The sequence below is a fragment of the Sprattus sprattus genome (genome assembly GCF_963457725.1).
Source record: "Sprattus sprattus genome assembly, chromosome: 4".
NCBI lineage: Eukaryota > Metazoa > Chordata > Actinopteri > Clupeiformes > Clupeidae > Sprattus > Sprattus sprattus.
This window is the reverse complement of record NC_137923.1, coordinates 25,458,022-25,475,969: the sequence shown is the minus strand read 5'-3', so window position 1 is coordinate 25,475,969 and position 17,948 is coordinate 25,458,022. Positions and strand designations below refer to the sequence as shown.

The 17,948-nt window shown below is 42.8% G+C and overlaps 2 protein-coding genes across 3 annotated transcripts; both read left to right on the top strand.

The window, feature by feature from the left end:
* Window positions 1–3,633: 3,633 nt before the first annotated feature.
* On the top strand, window positions 3,634–5,781 carry gpr78a (G protein-coupled receptor 78a; the record flags this gene model as incomplete). The annotated part of the gene is made up of 3 exons (XM_080837492.1): window positions 3,634–4,304; window positions 4,951–5,064; window positions 5,544–5,781. 3 exons carry the CDS (start codon window positions 3,634–3,636, stop codon window positions 5,779–5,781), a joined length of 1,023 nt encoding a protein of 340 aa, XP_080693618.1.
* Window positions 5,782–8,960: 3,179 nt separating this feature from the next.
* cpz (carboxypeptidase Z) lies at window positions 8,961–17,544 on the top strand. 2 transcript variants are annotated; one of them, XM_080838021.1, is made up of 11 exons: window positions 8,961–9,108; window positions 9,698–9,727; window positions 10,479–10,853; window positions 11,116–11,328; window positions 11,704–11,900; window positions 13,692–13,853; window positions 14,475–14,633; window positions 14,893–15,028; window positions 15,332–15,471; window positions 15,851–15,950; window positions 16,469–17,544. In XM_080838021.1, the coding sequence occupies exons 1-11, from the start codon at window positions 9,024–9,026 to the stop codon at window positions 16,813–16,815; spliced, it is 1,944 nt and encodes a 647-aa protein (XP_080694147.1). In that variant the 5' UTR covers window positions 8,961–9,023; the 3' UTR covers window positions 16,816–17,544. The 2 variants fall into 2 exon arrangements, with proteins under 2 accessions (XP_080694147.1, XP_080694146.1); XM_080838020.1 differs by having other exon boundaries at window positions 11,704–11,936.
* The last annotated feature ends 404 nt before the right edge of the window (window positions 17,545–17,948 follow it).

Here is a 17,948-nt window from a genome sequence, read left to right as displayed (position 1 = left end):
TGCCACAAACAATGTTAGGCTAACAGCCCATGTTAATAGTTCTGAAATAATGTTCTCTTACTTGTTGCCTTTGTAACTTGTTGTTTAATATTGTGGAAAGGATGTTAGTGAATGACTCAGAGCATTTTAAATGGCATCACTTTTGGTCTTGTGTCTTAATTTTCTTAAAACAATTGCAGCTGAAAATAAAAGGAGTCAAATAATAACCAATAGCTTTAGTAATTGAGGGGGAAAATAGGCCAAATGGTAGGCCCAAAATTTAGAATGAAGTTTTTAAAATCAAGAGTAGGCCTGATTTGACTAATTGGCTTTGCATCATTTCCTTCTGGCCTTGTCTAGTCCAAGGACATGCTGCCCACCAGCTTTTTAAGTACAATGGTGCCACACTGGTGGCTTTGTATCAATTGTATCCCTGCCTGCTATTTTGTAGTACTGTAGTCCACAAAAACACCCTGAAACAACTTGTATCTCACATACTTATGCCACCAACGGAATAAGCAGGCCAATGGCAACCAGGCGCACAGTCCTTCCTCCCTCACTTTAAAAACCACCAGCCGCCACTGGTGTGTGTGTGTGTGTGTGTGTGTGTGTGTGTACGTGTACGTGTACGTGTACGTGTACGTGTACGTGGTCAACTTACAAATGCTTGAATGTATGTTTTTTTGTTTTTGGGGAAAAAACTAGGTAAATTTGTAAAAATGCAACTTGGCTCTTCTGAAAATGTTTATTCTTAACTGAAGTTCCCTCTCCTGTCCTCATTGAGAGGTTTTAACCCTATGATGATATTCCCTGTGTGTGCGCCATTTCCTCATCAAGAATAAAGCATGAATAATTTACACCTGCTAACAATCCCTATCGGTTGACAGTTATGGTGAAGATGTGCGTGTGTGTGAGTGTGCGTGTGCGTGTATGTGAGTGTGTGTGTGTACATGTGTGACATTTGTTTGAGTACATGCATGGTGGGGTGTTTTTTTCACTGACTTTTCTGTACTATAAAAGCAGAATCAGCTGCAACAACAAAACCTTCTCTCACCTCCCTCTTCTTCTCTCTCCTCCATCTGCCTCTTTCCTCCCTTCCTACAGCCTGAGGCACTACTCTGTGCTGTCATGTGCGTGTATGGATGGATTTGCATCTTTGTGTGTGACTGTCTATTAATGCTCTGGCACAGGATAAAGTACAATATCATAGTCACTGATGCCCTAACAAGAGATCTACTTATGCAGTTACGTTATCCTGCCACTGTACTTATCTTAAATAGTGTACTATTGCCCTAATTGCTGTTCTATTCCTTAACTAATTCTAATGAATCTAGTGTTGAGTCCTGTTATGTACAAGCTTTTGCATTTGCTTGAAACAGGTTGACTTTTACTTCATTATTATTCGTTTAATACATTAATATTATTATTTCAAACAACCCTCTTTGAGCAGAATAATGCTTCTGTGGTTTTTAGGGCAGAGTCAATACACATTCTGTGTAATGACGAATATAAATACAAAATGCTTTCCATAACTAGTAGTGTTTCACATAAAAGGGAAGCAAAGGTTATGGACAGGTTAATAATGGTTCCACCTTTATTTTTGTCTTCTAATATACTACCCATAACAGTATTCATACTGACTGATAACTAGCTGAGAGCTCTCTCGCTCCCTCTCTCTCTATCTCTCTCTCTCTCACACATACACACAAAACACACACATACACACACACACACACATACACACACACATACACACACACACACACACACACACACACACACACATACACACACACGTGCAGAAAGCCTAGAAGCATCAGACCCCCCCCCCCATCCCCACAGACTCTATGTTATGTAACCACTCAGCTCTCAGCGCTCTGTCTTCCTTCCTCTCCGTGTCCCCCGGACTCTCTGTTTTTCTCCGCTCTGGGGGAAGCCGTACCCTGGCCCCTGATGGACATCTTAAGTGCTTCTGCCATAAGCATTTCATTGCGTAACATTCTCTCAGGCTCCTAAGGACCACGTGACCATAACTAGGGTTCCGTTGGTTTGCTGCTGGGCTCTCTATGTTCTGTAAGAAAAACACTTCCCAGGCTGGATGAAAGCTGCCAGGAGAATCACAGAGTGAGGTACCTTAGTCAAAGATTGCTGCACTTAATGTTGATAATTAATTTGATCTACAAGCCCATCAGAGTTAAGCTGTATTGCCAGAGGCAAGACTGTGTCCCTGAAAATCATGTGCCTAAAGGCGTGTCTGATTGCACCATGAAACTTAACCATAACTGTCAACGGATATAGGGATTGTAAACAAGTATAAATTATTCATGCTTTATTCTTGATGAGGAAATGGCACACACAGGGAATATCATTATGGGGTTAAAACCTCTTAATGAGGACAGGAAAGGGAACTTTAGTTAAGAATAAAAAAAATCAGAAGAGCCAAGTTGCACTTTTACAAATATAACCTACTCTTTTCCAAAAACAAATAAACATACATTCAAGCATTTGTAAGTTGACCACATTCCAGAGGAATAGCTATTAATATAAGTACTATTAATGTGTTAGCACGTTTTATTATATCATTTCTAAAAAAATATAGGGATATTTTTAGGAAAATATTATAAAAATATCTTGAATCGAATAATGACAGTTAGGCATAGCCTTTATGTAGAAGAATATTATTTGTTGCACACAATCAAGGGGCCTTTCAGATCAAAGGCCATCAGAATTCCCTAGATAAGATGGTTGTCATGGATATTATATTTATCGCCAACAGTAACTGAATGGCTTTAGACATGTTACAATTTGGGGCATTAAACTGTACATCAGCTCATCTTGTTTTTTTTCTTTCTTGCAATAGGTCTTGTGGGGTTGTACCACCATGTAAATGTGATTTAGTTTGGTCAGCCATCATTTTCACACACTCGACGTTGGAGTAAAATTCGTAGCCTACACTGTTTGGAGGAAAATTATTTCACAGCCTAAGCTGTGGAATAACACAGCATTGAACTCTCTTTGAAAAGTCGATTGTAATTCAAACATAGGTATTAGGCTGTTATCATGGGGGTTATGTGCAATCCTAAATGACTATTTCAAGCGATTTGACGTGAAACGACCTAAAAATTATTTGTCATGCTTAGCAATTATGCCAATCTGTATAACGAGAAGCCAGTTATATTCACTTTGAAACATTGCGTCTAGTAGCCTACTCTGACATTCGGCATTTTCCTCTGTCTGAAAAATTACTGTTTATTGAGCAAAGGTCACATGCAGCGATCTAGCCGCACGTGAGCTCAGGCGCACCAGAAAGGCTTGCTCCCTTGCGCATGACCGCCTCTCGCAAAACTGCAAGTCGAGACTGAGAGTGTCTTTTTCCTCTTTTTGAAACACATTTCAGGGGCATGTTGAAAACTACAAACAGTGTTCTCACAGGACCTGGCAATTGATCCTGTGCTTAACTATTGAACTGAACGAAATGGTTTGTTGTCCGACTGGATAGACACTTCAGCACACTGGACAGCTCTCTATCGTGTCAGCGATTCTAAACTTGACAGTCGTCGATAAAATGCCTTTCTGTACGGGCCAACCCTTTTGGAATACAGATGATGATATGAGATTGACTCTTAAAAACCTCTGGTGACTCACTGTTGAGCAATGCACTTATTGGATATTATCCTGGGATTCCTCATCATTCTGATCGCCGTTGTGTCTTTCATTTCTAACTTGCTGGTGCTGCTATGTTTCATCTACAGCGCCGAGATACGCGGACAGGTGCCAGGAATCTTCATCCTGAACCTGTCCTTCAGCAACATTATCATCGCTATTGTGAACGTGCCTGCTACTTTGGTCGGAGTAGCCAAAAACATGAGACCCTTTGGTGATTCTTTTTGCTCAACAATTAGTTTTATGGAGACATTTCTAACAACCAACACTACCCTGAGTATGGCTGCGCTTAGCATCGACAGGTGGATAGCGATGGTTTTCCCGCTGAGTTACTCTACCAAAATGCGTTATAAGGACGCCGTTATAATGGTCGGATACGCTTGGGTCCATTCTTTTGCCTTCTCCATTTGTGCGCTGTTATTCTCTTGGGTAGGATATAACCAAACATATGCGTCTTGCACCCTGCACCTGGGGGCCACGGAGAACGGATGGGCAAAGTTCACAGCATTCTCCATAGTGTTTCAGACCACCAGCTTTTTGCTTCCCTTCATCATTCTCTGCTTCACTTACCTGAAAGTTCTGACAGTTGCCCGTTTTCATTGCAAAAGGATAGACGTTATAACGGTGCAAATGCTGCTTCTTTTTGTGGACATTCACCCAAGGTATGGCATTGTTGTGTCTTCAAGCACTGTTTCTTGTTGAGATTGAATTGTGGCATTTATTAAATCCAAGTTTTAACAATCGAGAGGAACACGTTTGTCCTTTTTTCTGTGAGAGGATGTTGTCACTTGTAACCACCACATAGTGGTCTGTTGTTGATGATTGAAATTGTGGAAGTCATATAAACCTATATACATTACATATAAAATATTGTTTGGACATAAACCCTCAAATGCAATAGAGGTGAACCTTGGAACCTCTATGTGTTATTATAGGGATCTTACTTTTACATTACATTTAATCATTTAGTAGACGCTTTTATCCGAAGCGACGTACAAGGGAGAGAACAATCAAGCTATACGAGCAATAGAGACCTAGTGTAAGAATAAATACAATTTAACATAAGGAATTGGAAAAAAGTGCAGGAATGTAACTACTGTAAGTGCAAGTTAAGTACTCGTAGAAGTGCAAGTTAGGAAGGGAGGTGCTCTCTGAAGAGTCGGGTCTTAAAGAGCGTCTTAAAGGTAGAGAGGGACGTCCCTGCAAGTGCTATCTTACAGTGTTTTAACTTGTATTGCCTCTGTTACCAATATGTGCAAAGTGAACTGAAACTGTTTTACTGAAATGTACTATTTTTAACTCTTTCAGTGTGAAACAACGGTGTCTTTTGGAGCAGAAAAAGAGAAGACGGAGAGCCACCAATAAAATCTGTATTTTCATTGGCTCTTTTGTTGTGTGCTTCGCTCCGTATGTCATAACAAGGTGAGTTGTTCACTAAACCCAATAAGTGAAAATGGTTGTTTGGGGCACAAATCATTTGAAGTTTGTAATAAATGGATGTACAAATACATTATAAAAGACACATGACAAACAATGCATAAATGACAGACACACACCCACACTCACACAGACACTTAAAACCACATACTCACTAAACTGCTTTTGTGACAATGACAAGACACAATTGTGCCTGGAGGTTCAGGAAAGTTTATTTGACCTATGAATTAGAATAAACACACGCACATATGCTAATGTATTAGAATAAACACAAGCGCACACACATGTGCAAACAGGATGCACACACTGGTACACAGGTGCATGCATGTGCACAGAGAGAGAGATAGAGATAATGAAATTGAGAGAGAGAGAGAGAGCACATTTGGAACAACAGTGAAGTTCAACAGATTGGACATTGCATTAATGATGCCATGTAACTACCCCTCCTTGTTCATTTGTCTCAGGTTAATTGAACTGGTGCCAGAGATTCACATTGACCACCACTGGGGAATCATGAGCAGGTGTCTGGCTTACAGCAAAGGAGCACTCGACCCCTTTGTGTACTCTCTTCTTCGCCAGCAGTACAGAAAGGCTCTAATCAGCATGGCCAACAGGGTCCTGGGGCGTGGTGCCTACCCTTCCTCTTGTTACAGCAGCAGTGCGGACACAGACAATGACGGCTCCTTGCGGACAGTCAGCTAGTCACTGAAAGCTGAAAGCCAAGCTAACTATTAACTTATACAACGACTCAGAGAAGCTGACATTCTGTGAACCACGAACATGCTCGCACTGCCTGTGACTGCCTCCGAGGGGAGAAAGACCTGAATCAGCAAGTGGCTAATGGCTTTGGTTACTCAGGTGTATAAAGGAACAGTCAGCTAATGCTAACTGCTAACTCCTTATGCTACATGAACGTCTATGTTTCTTGTAACAACACAAACACATCAAGATGTTGGATAATGGAGAATGCCTGATTCAAACAATAGATTACTTCAAGGTACTACAAATGCCCATTAAGAGCTTAACTAAACAGTGGCAGGATGAAACTTTTATTTGTGGTGTAAAATAATAGGCCTACTGTAGCCTGCAGTGTGCCTGTAAGAATGTTTAATGTTCGATTCTGTGTTTAATGTTCCATTGTCGAATGTATTGTGTTAATGACAGCGTGTATTTCTGTTATCCTTGTGATATGTGTAATTGAGTGTGTGCACTTTTTCCTAGTGTGTCATGTAAAGATTAGACGCCCTAGAGAGTCTACCCTTCTGTGTCAGTCGGAATGAATGTTGTGTTGGTAAATAAGTAGCAAGACGCCAACGAAAGGCCTGCTTCCTGCTTCCATCGGTACACTGGTGTCCGCAGTGGGATGGATGAGATAAACATGCTCAGGGACATCACAGATCTTTGTGACGAGCTGCAGAAGGGCATTATTCTGAGAGCCTTAACCAGGTCGTTCCTTGGAGAGCAAGGCGATTCAACTATTGGTGGACTTGCGGCCGGCAGAGCAGGCGAGCCTCCCGGCATTGAGCGGTTGCTCCAGCGCCGGTTAGGCAGACGGTTGTTTTTTCGACCGCTCACAGTTGGAGTAAAAGAGAGAGCCTGTGGCGCCTACACTGCTGATCTCCACTCGGGCCTGCCCATCTCTCAAACACACGGACACATCTTCTGCATACTTGATGGGCCACCCCGTCTTCAAGGACAGCCAGCAAGATGAGCTTGCACTCCAGGCTTTCATCCAGAGTGGCTGTGGGAGCCAATTTGCTTAGTGCTCCGGGTCCCTGGTGGCAGCTCTGGACGAGGCAGAGTGGGTGGAACTCTTCCAGTGGTCCCCAGGCTCGAAACATCATGGGTTCCAAGCCGACCTAGAAGAGAGTGAGGAGGAGGAAGAGGCGGGGGCCCTGTAGAGCTGCAGGGCAGGCGGAGGGTTGCTACTGATGCGGGAACCCAGAGATTGCAGATTGCAGACCATTGCCCATCACCAATGCCGTGTTGCCCAATACCAGTGCCTCGCAACCCAGCACCTCAGCCACACCTCTCCTGGATCACTACCTGGGACCAAAGAACCAATATTGTAGGACTGGGCAGCCACAAAGCTCGGCATAGCCATCCTCACTGAGGAGCTGATGCTGATGAGAGGCAGGGGGTGACATGTGTCTGGAGCTAATCTAATTCTTGGCACTGAAGACGTGGCTCTCCACACCGCTGGCAGAGGGTGACTGTTCACACCGCCACCGGCAGCTGATCGAGAACCTGCCGCAGTAATGCTGCCCATTCCAGAAAAGCCTCAATCCAATCACCACAGCTCCTGCTGTGCTGCTGCCAGCGCCAGCTGACACAGAGGAACCCCGGTCAAATGGTCAGCAGCCATCGTATTGGCCCCGTTGCAGCTGCCCCTGGACGCGTTGCAAGCCGAAGGGAGTTGTTGCCACACCGCCAACAGAGCCAGGGGCCTGCCACACTGTGACTGCCGTGACTGCCAGGTCCATAGCTCACCAGATCAGTGGCAACCGCTCCAGAGAAGCCTTGCCCCAGATGCAGCTGCCGCGGTCATTACAGGCGACGTAGAGCTGCTGCTGAGGTGCCACCAGCCCAGAAGGTCCTCGCACCACCACCATCAGCTGAGACCGATCCTGCCACATCTATGGCCATCGTTCCGGTGAGATATTCGTGTCACCATTACCACCGTTGCTGACAAAACCGTCACCGGACTGGCCACCTTCTCGGCAGGGAAGATGCCTCATCTTGGGGGCCGTGTGAGGAGGAGCAGTCCCGGCATTGTCAGTGCAGCAAGGACAAAGATGGTCTCCAGGGACCCCAGTGGTGGCTGCACTCCGAACCAGGATGACACCTCCCCTGCTGCAGCGAGCAGCAATGTCCCGGCTGATCCGTAAGTCGGTGAGGGTCGACCGCTTCTGAATTGCCAAGACATTTCTGCTGGCCGTGACCTTGTTTGAGTCTGTGTGATTTGTGTAATTGACTGTGTACAATTCCCCGTCTGTTAGCGTATTTGGCCACCCTTACCTAGTGTGTCATATAAAGATTAGACCCCCTGATTCTATCCTTCTGTATCAGCCTGTTTGAATGTTGTGTTGGTGAATCAATAGCAAGACGCCAACGAAGAGCCTGCTTCCTTTGCTTCAATACTTTGTTTTTGTGCTTTAGCACTTTAGTCCACTACAGCCCTGTAACACTACAGTACACTACAACCCTCTACCCACATAACCATTTTCTGCTGTGCCAGGAGTCAGGAACGGTTGGATGTCTGGAACGCCAAGATCTTATCTGAACAGCCTATAGCAGTGATCTTTGTTAATTATCACACTACAAATGGGGCTGTTGTACAAATAAACCAGTTAATACTGAATGAATGAAAGCCCATTTTGTCAGTTTTTCCACGGATTTGCAATACACACCAGTAAACTCCTAGGACGTCTTGGGCTATGCATGCAAGTGCATCAGTGTTTCATTTCCAAATGCAATTACTGAAAACTGAATACATCTTTTTTTCATCTGGAAAAAAGGTTAACTGCAAGTGTACCTCAGAATGATTTGCCAGAGGTATTCTTCTAGAATCCCACTTCTTTTGGAACTTTAGACGAACGCCAAGAATACGGGCGTGTGTTCCAGGTTCCCCCCCCCCCCCCCCCCCCTTAAATACTGCTCTACTTGCAATTTCTCTTCGGTCTGGGCCATATAACATGTTAACTAAACAGTAACTATAGGTTAGAAAACCACTACTTGCGAACATAAAAGGAACATGCACCTACCAGTAATTTGGAGGATGTCCACGCCTCCTGGTCAGACAGCGGGGGGTGCTGTAATTTGATCGTTTTGTTAGAGTTGCGGGGACTAGTCTTCTTGCAATACAGAGCTTCGACGGGAGGTGATAAACTTTAAGAGCAGGCTACTGGGGAGGCTGCCACATCACATTGCATAGAGGGCACACAATGCCTTCCATGTTCATACTTTTGAGTGTTCTGGCGGCTGGCTTTGGTGCGCCACGCAGATGTGAACCTGGGGACGAGACTTTAGGTGATGTTGGCCATGATTTAACACAAGAAAATTACTTGTGACATTCGTAATCATCTCTAAATTCAGGTCTTTTGTAAACGTATTCTGTTTAGTTGTCTACAACTAGTCCACTTTGGTTTGCTCGTGGTTGTTATTGTCGAACGACGTAAGAATTTGATCTGTAGCATATCGACGCTGTCTGTTGCAATGAAATATATTAATGACGTGTCAAAACATCTTGGGTGTCATGATACAGAAAAAAGAGCTTACATTAGTTTACCTTTTCACTTCATTATTTATGATATGATGTTTACTGCCTTTATAATAGCATTGTTTCATACTACTGTGGAACATTATTGTTTCTCTGATCCTGAAGTCTGAGGACGATCTGACGACCAGAAACTCATTTTTCAGACAATTATACCCCCTGTTGTTTTGGGAATCACAGTGAAGAGTCTTTTTATTTATGCGTCCCAAGAAAGTGAAGTTGTTCTGCATTTTAGGAACGCTCTCTGCTACCATCTTGTGTTCAACAAGATGATCGACTCAACAGAGTATTCACCTGGTGCCCCAGCAAATTACTATTTTGTATGATGTAATTTTTCCTCAGGAAGATGCAGAACTCCAGACGAAGAAAAACGTAAGTCTTTTGTAAGAATTTCAGAAACGTTAGTGTACAAAGTAGTAAGTACTAGTACTAACTAAGTAACAGGAAAGTGTTGCAAACTAGGCTACTGTTGTTATAAAATGTAATGTTGTCAGAAAGCATTCAACATGAAATTAAACATCTATTCTATACTTATAAAACATTTTAGTTAATGTGGGATGTGTGGTGCAGCATAGTAAAGGCCCTGGGGTCATTGCTAAACAGTTACAAGTACCAACAGACATCACAAGACGTGACACGTTTTCACATTTCAAAAGGGCTTGTGTGTGTGTTGTTGGGGGGGAGACTTTTCACATCTCTTTTGATGATTTTTATCATTCAGCATTCCTGGTTAGAATTTCCAATAGAATGAAGCCAGCATTGTTGTATACTTAGGAGTCTGATGTGTTTGTAATGACAAAGTTAAGTTATTTTTGTCAGTATTATTAGTATTATCAATAATAACTACATTCAAGAAATAAATAATCGTTGGGTCACATAAGAGGATAGAATATAATGTGCTGAAACAGAAGTCACTTGTCTTGCTACAGTCTTGTTTGAATATGTGTGTGAGTAAGTCTGTGTGTGTGTGTGTGTGTGTGTGTGTGTGTGTCTGGATGTGCATGTGTGTGTACGTATATTTATAACTTTGTGTCAGAAGTACTTGTTACAGTACATTGCAATTCTATATTAGCTATGAAATGTGCATTTTCCCCATCCCCTCCTGTGTGTGTGTGTGTGTTAGCTGCCTGTACAGACATGGCTCTGGCCTACTGTCAAGATGTCCCCTACAGCTCCATCATGTTCCCCAACATCATTGGCCACCGTAACCGCGTGGAAGCCGAGCAGGGTGCCGAGTACCTGCTAATGAGCGTGATGCACGGCCTGCTCAACGGCGAGTGCTCGGAGGAGCTGCGGCTGCTGGGCTGCTCGGTGCTGGCGCCGCGATGCCAGGCTGGCCGCATGCTCAAGCCCTGCCACAGCTCCTGCGAGGCCGTGCGCAAGGGCTGCTCCCACGCCTTTGAGGGCATTGAGATGGCCTGGCCCTACTTCCTGGACTGTGACCGCTTCTTCGTCAGCGACCAGGAGGGCTGCTACGACCCGCTGTCTGAGTTTAAAGGTAGGGGTTTGGAAGAGATAGATGCAAGCTTATGGGAGAGAAATCCAGTGACTTGAAGTTCCATCTTTCAGATTTGATTACAACAGCCCATTTCATTCAATCGTTTTCTTCAGTGTCTCCGACTTTGATTGTAGCCATTTTGTAAGCTTTGACAATGCAGTCGTAGGGCAGGCTGGAGTGGGCATATGTATAGGAAAATACATATGCTCACTCCACTATATTCTTCATTATTATCCTTGTTATCCTTATTCTACATTCTCAGCCAGGCAACAGATTGCCTACGCCAACTTCACCGACGAACCTTCAACCATCATCCAGTTTACCTACCACACCAATGCCCAGATGTGGAGCACCCTGAAGCGGACTGCGGCAAAGTGTGCCCACATTTCTCGCACTTACAGTATTGGGCGCAGTGTTGAGGGTAAAGACCTGCTGGTCATCGAGTTCTCCAATAACCCAGGAGAGCATGAGCTATGTGAGTATAGCCAAAGAGAAACTGTGGGTCTGTTCTGACTCTAGATGATCTTTTTGATAGATGGTAATATATGGTGAGTATTACCAGAAGATACAATGTTCTTTACATAATAGTCTTTTTAGACTAAAATCCATCTTAATCAGTAATTGCTACTGTAAAAATTGAGGGCTAGCATGATAGAAAAAGCAAAGTAAAGTTGACCCAAACATAGGTTACAGTGAACACATGTCAAAAAATCAAGTAAACAGAACATTTATACCGAAATGTATCTTATAATGTGTAAGTAGTAAGTACACATATAAATAACATACACCTTTAATACAAACATACGAATACAACAAACAAAAAACACCTGTTCTCTTTTGCCCCCTGTAGTGGAGCCAGAGATGAAGTATGTGGGAAACATGCATGGCAACGAGGTACTGGGAAGGCAGCTTCTCATCTATCTGGCGGAGTACCTGTGCTCAGAATACCTGCTGGGGAACGAGCGCATCCAGACACTCATCAACACCACCCGTATCCACATCCTTCCCTCCATGAATCCAGATGGCTATGAGCTGGCCGCTGCAGAGGTAGCCGATCGCAGCGACCCTGAGTTCAACCAGGAAGTAAATATCCGTCAGTCTGAAAATCCGCAGCTCGAGCCTGTCCAGCCGATCGTTCCGGCCGCGCGTCCCTCTGCAGGCCCAGCTGTGCTGGGCTGTTTCAACCTCCTACCACCAGAGTGTGTCTGTGGCTCAGGATGGGGAGTTAGTGTGACAGATGTCACGACAACAATTTACATGTTGATAATCAATTGTGAACTATTTAAGATAGGTATTGGTTCTGCTTCACGGAAGTATTCATTCATTTAAAAAATTACATTAGGTTTACAGCAGTGAATATATAACATCACAATTCAGAACATTACTAGAGTAGGTAAAGGACAACTGGTTGTAGGAATGCTGATGTTCATTAGGTCTTACTAATAATACCTTACTCTATGTTTTCTCTTTCAAACTAGAACTAAGTGTTCCCAGCAGGCAAACGGACACAACAGGACAGCAAATTGATCTCATCTTTGCATCTGTAATGTTAATGATGCCATAAGATTATGGAGTTGTCAAGATTGTGAGGTTATTTTGACAAATGAGATCACATAACATACTTTATCCTATCCCAAACCATACCTCTACTTTTGCTGTGTCTGTTGTGTCTGTGTACCTGATGTGATTAACATAGCCAACAAAACTACTTAGATTTAACTTCTGTAGCTTCATTGTCTGTTAAGAGGGTCAGCACGGAAAACAAGAAACTGCCCAACATTCAACTTAAACGTAGATCCTGAGACAGCCCTCTACCATAATACTGAATACTGTCACTCCGACTTTGAGTGCCATGCTTGTCACACTGTGAAGGTGTGCATGCAGAACGCAGCTTAACATCGTCCACGCATTAATGTACCACACCCTCAGGATCAGATTAGGCTACCATTTTATGTCCATGTTTATAGCTGAAAACAAAAGTGAAAAAGGTATAACACAGAGGGATTATGAAGGTGATTTAGGGTGCCCTAAGTAGTTGTGGACCAGATGTTAGGCTGAAATCTGAATGCATTATTTGTAAGGTGTTTCCTCGGACCTGTTGAAGAGTTTAAGTGATAGCATTCAGTTTTGTTATTGGGCTGTTCAACAACAGTTCGTGCTTCAGCTTAATTTTTTAGAACCTACATAAGTAAATTCAAATCCTTAAAATAACACAGATATGTGCAATCAATTTACAGTATCGCAGAAGCAGAGAAAAAAGTAATTCATTGATGTGATTATCATTATGCATTAAATGCCTCCAATTAAGATGGGAACAAATCAACTACTAAAACCAGTGCTTCAGCTGTCAACCAGTTATACATTTTGGATATTTAGCAATATCTTACGATTTCAATGCAAGTTTGATTCCATTCCCATTAAGTCTGTGAACCGTGTTGGTCATTCATTATGAAATTTTCAATGCTTTCTCTTTTGAAACATATATTTTTAATACTATATCCTCCATTCTTCTGTAACACCATTCATTCATGTGCTGTTCGCGAGCAACTCTTTGGTAATGCTATTCCAATTTTAATGCTTGTATACTCACTGTGCATCCTTTTTAGTGTATTATTATCTACTGCCAATACGTATACACCATTTCAATTTGAGTGCAGGGTTGAACGGAACAGCGCTGTACCACTGAACTTCAAAAAAGGAGTTTTGGCTTGAGTCTGGAGCCAAAACTCAGAAACAAAATGAAAGGAGAGCTCTGCCCTCTTTTAACGCACCTTTTTTCTGGAACGAGATTCCCCTTCCTCTTCCCTTCCTCTGACTGCAGCTGTGTAAAATGTTTAGGGCCACATCTTTAACGGATGGACCAGCGGGCGTAGAAACACACAGAACATCGACCTGAACCGCAACTTTCCTGCCCTCACCAGCGTTGCATACAGCCGGCACCGTTACAGACGCTTCAGGGTGGACCACATCCCTATCCCTGACTCGTACTGGTTTGGCAAGGTAGGAATTCACCATCATTAGCATCTATTGTTGCATGGAAAGTATATGGGGTGCTGTTTGTAAAATGTTGCTCGTTCTATAACCCTGCTCAGTTTTTGTACAGTTTTTACAGTTTTTAGTGTTGTTGAATTAAAAAAAGCACTATAATATTCAACTGTCACTTTTTAAAACATTTACATTTACATTTACATTTACATTTACATTTACATTTACATTTAACATTTATTTGACAATTTTGTGTTACTGCAAAACATAACTCTTAGAAATGTTATTGCATGAATGTACACAAATTTCTCACTAAATGCTTTTTGTACAAAAACTGATCAGGGTTACAGAACATTCAACATTTTACAAATGGCACCCCATAAAAGTACAGATGGTTTTCAATAAAGTGGTTTAAGAAACTGGATTATAATGAGACATTTCCTGCACCAACCCTAATATAGCACATTGATTCATATGAACAGACTGATTGATTTGAAGTGTGTAACCTCGTGTTATGTCAAAGGGTAAATAGTACCCTTTCATATCAATAAGACTAATGCTAATACATGGACACAGAGGTCAATAGCACAGTACCACCCATCAGCATATTGCAGCCTGTGTGTCCCTCTGTCCTAGGTGGCCCCAGAGACGTACGCGGTGATGAAGTGGATCCGCTCGGTCCCTTTTGTCCTGTCTGCCAGCCTGCACGGGGGTGAGCTGGTGGTGTCCTACCCATTTGACTTCTCCAGACACCCCCAGGAAGACAAGATGCACTCGCCCACGCCTGACGAGCAGGTATGGAGGAAGAAGAGTAGAGATTAGGGGGTGCAGCTCTCATGGCTAGTTCCCCCTTTACGTAGGTTGGGGGTAGTTTGGCAGCTAGAGTTAGCTAGATTGGCAAAGGGGGAAGATGATATTGTATATTTACATAATCATTTATATATTTTTAACATCAAGAAGATCATTAAGAATCTACACTTCTGTTTTTAGAACATGACAATGTAAGATAAATATGAAGAGGTCTAGTACTGGAAATGTTTCACTTTGATAACAGGTGTTCAAGCAGTTGGCCAGGACCTATGCTGATGCTCACGCTGAGATGGCAAACAACAACACAAACAGATGTGGTGGCTCGTTTACCAATAGAAGGGGCATCATTAATGGGGCCGATTGGTATAGCTTTGCAGGAGGTACTTTCCTTCCTTAATTTAGTTTGGTTTCGCAAACATCACATTGCTATCACTGACAAAGTCTACAGGATTTTTCCTACATCCCACGTCAAAGAGTTTGTTCCGCATTTTTAAATAATGTTGAACATTTATTTGTATACCTTATTTTACCATGTAGCCTGAAAAATGGCTTTCCTATAATATGTCCTACTGTACCTGTTCATGCAAGTATATTATTATATTTTGCCCTACAGAACAACTGAGTACAGAATTGGATCCAGGCACTGACATTTGACATAATCCCAATGCATAATTTCCTTACAGGCATGGCTGACTTTAACTACCTACACAGTAACTGTTTTGAGCTGACGGTGGAGCTGGGCTGTGACAAGTACCCTTCCGAGGAGGCGCTTTACCCCGAGTGGAAACGGAACAAAGAGTCGCTCCTCAGCTTCATGGAAGCAGTAGGTCTAGTGGCGCAGAGTGCCATGGGGATTCTTACATGTCCACAGTATATCCACCATATGGGGTGGGAAGGATTGCTTAGTTGGACCCATGCCTTTATATGCATTTCATTATGTTCTTCGTCAGGTGTTTCAGCATTAACTGGGATGATTATTGAAACTGTGGTGTTACTTTGACACATTGAACAATATGCAATGTTCAAAAACAGAATGAAAACCATAACTAGCGTCAGCAACAACAACAACAAAACGTTTTTTTTTTAAAGTGGTTTTGTATTTGAGGTCAGTTATGTTTAATTGAAGATTGTGAATGGAATACTGTTTCATCATTTTCATTATCATCTAATGGTTTACTCCTTTTCTCACCGATTTGTTTCAGGTCCACCAAGGAATCAAGGGCGTAGTGAGGGACCAGCATGGCAATGGAATCAAAGGCGCAACCATATCAGTGAGGGGAATACGCCATGACATCACAACAGGTGAGCCATCAGAAGGGGTTTGGCCTCTTGTCAAAACAGCTCTGCTTCAACATGTCTAAGTGTCTCTACATGGGAACTCATGCCTCCTGAAATCGGAAGCATTCAACTTAGATTAATGGCAAATCTCCTCCCTATTTGGCACTGATGAAACATTTGCTGTCAAGGTTTTTGTCCTTTATCTGCGATTATCTCACTTTTTACCATCACCCAAATGACTAAATGTAAATCTCTCCTACCCGTACTGAAGTTAACTGTTCCCTTGTATTGCACAAGCAGGAGAAGATAGAGCACATGTATCAATAGCATGTCTAAAAGAAAGTGCACATGTAACAATAGCATTTTTAAAAGATAGAGCACATGTATCAATAGCATATCTAAAAGATAGAGCACATCAATATGATGTCTTAAAGGTGTTTTCGGTCGTACACAACCTGGTGTTTTTTACTGTAACACCGTCTCTTAACTCTCCACTACTCCGCTACCTCTCTGTCCCTGACCTCCACACGACCCTACTCTAGCTGAGGATGGGGATTACTGGCGTATGCTTACCCCTGGCATGCACCTCCTGACCGTCACGGCGTCTGGCTACTCTAAGGCTGTCAAGCGCATCAACCTTCCCCGGAGCATGAGCCGGGCGGGCCGCGTGGACTTTGTCCTGAAGAAGGTCCCGTACGAGCCGGACGTGGATGACCTCTACATCCCTGGCATGGAAACCTACGAGCGCTTCGACCCCTACAACCAGTTTCAGAGCTACACGCAGAGGGAGCTGGGCGAGAACGGGGAGGAGAGGCAGGAGAAGCCCTGGTGGTGGGCGTACTTCACCCAGTCTGGGAACTCCGCACCTACGTGGTTGCTCAAGAATTAAAGGACTTCTATAGAGGTAGCACCCAACCCAACCCAGCACAACCCGGCATAGCACCGCACAGCAAGGCACCGCACAGCACAGCACCGCACAGAACCGCACAGCACCGCACAGCACAGCACAGCACAGCACAGCACAGCACAGCACAGCACAGCACAGCACAGCACAGCACAGTACAGTATAGTACAGTACATAACAGCACAGCAGATTCTCGCTTCCTGAATCCCAAAATTACAGCCATCCTTCAGGTGTAGCAAAGGAATACTTTGATAATGACTGTCTAACAAAAGTTGCATTTTCCCCTGTTCATACTTAAAATACAAGCATGTGCCCCTGTTTCATTGATCAGGTTTACATACACCGCGTTCCACATTATTACGCAAATTACACTTTGCTCAGATTTTCCTTAATAGTAATGCACATACAGTCAGTATAATTTTCAAGTCATCAACTTTTAGAGTATAATTCAAATTTTATTGAACAAACCTCCCAATGATAACAGTATTTTTAAAAAAAATAAAAAAAACTCAAAATGCAGTGTTCCAAATTATTATGCAGAGTTTCAAAGTCTCAGAGTTTCAAGATATTTTATAGGTTGTAAAGAACTCAAAATTGTCATTTGTTAAATTTGCAGCATTAGGAGGCCATATTTACTGAAATCAAAAAAAAATTTAATCAAAAACATCTTAAAGGCACCCAGTGCAACTTTATGTAAACATTCAATGAAAAATAAACATTCAATTTCTAGTCTTTTTTACAGGTAGTAAGTTTCAATAACTCCATACCATTACATATCGACATTCAAGGAGCAAAGATGAGACGTCGTTGTGTGGTGAGAACTGATAGAAAATCGTAAACAACAACAATCGCCGGTGGGGAGAAGCCATTTTTCCATTGACTGGAAGCCTGCTTTATTTATTGTAGGTTACAAAAAATAAAGAAAATGGCGGCGATTGTTGTTGTTATCGATTTTCTATCAGTTCTCACCACACAACGACGTCTCATCTTTGCTGCTTGAATGTCGGTATGTAATGGTATGGAGTTATTGAAACTTACTACGTGTAAAAAAGACTAGAAATTGAATGTTTACTTTTAAGCCTCGAAAGTTGCACTGGGTGCCTTTAACAGGTCAAGTT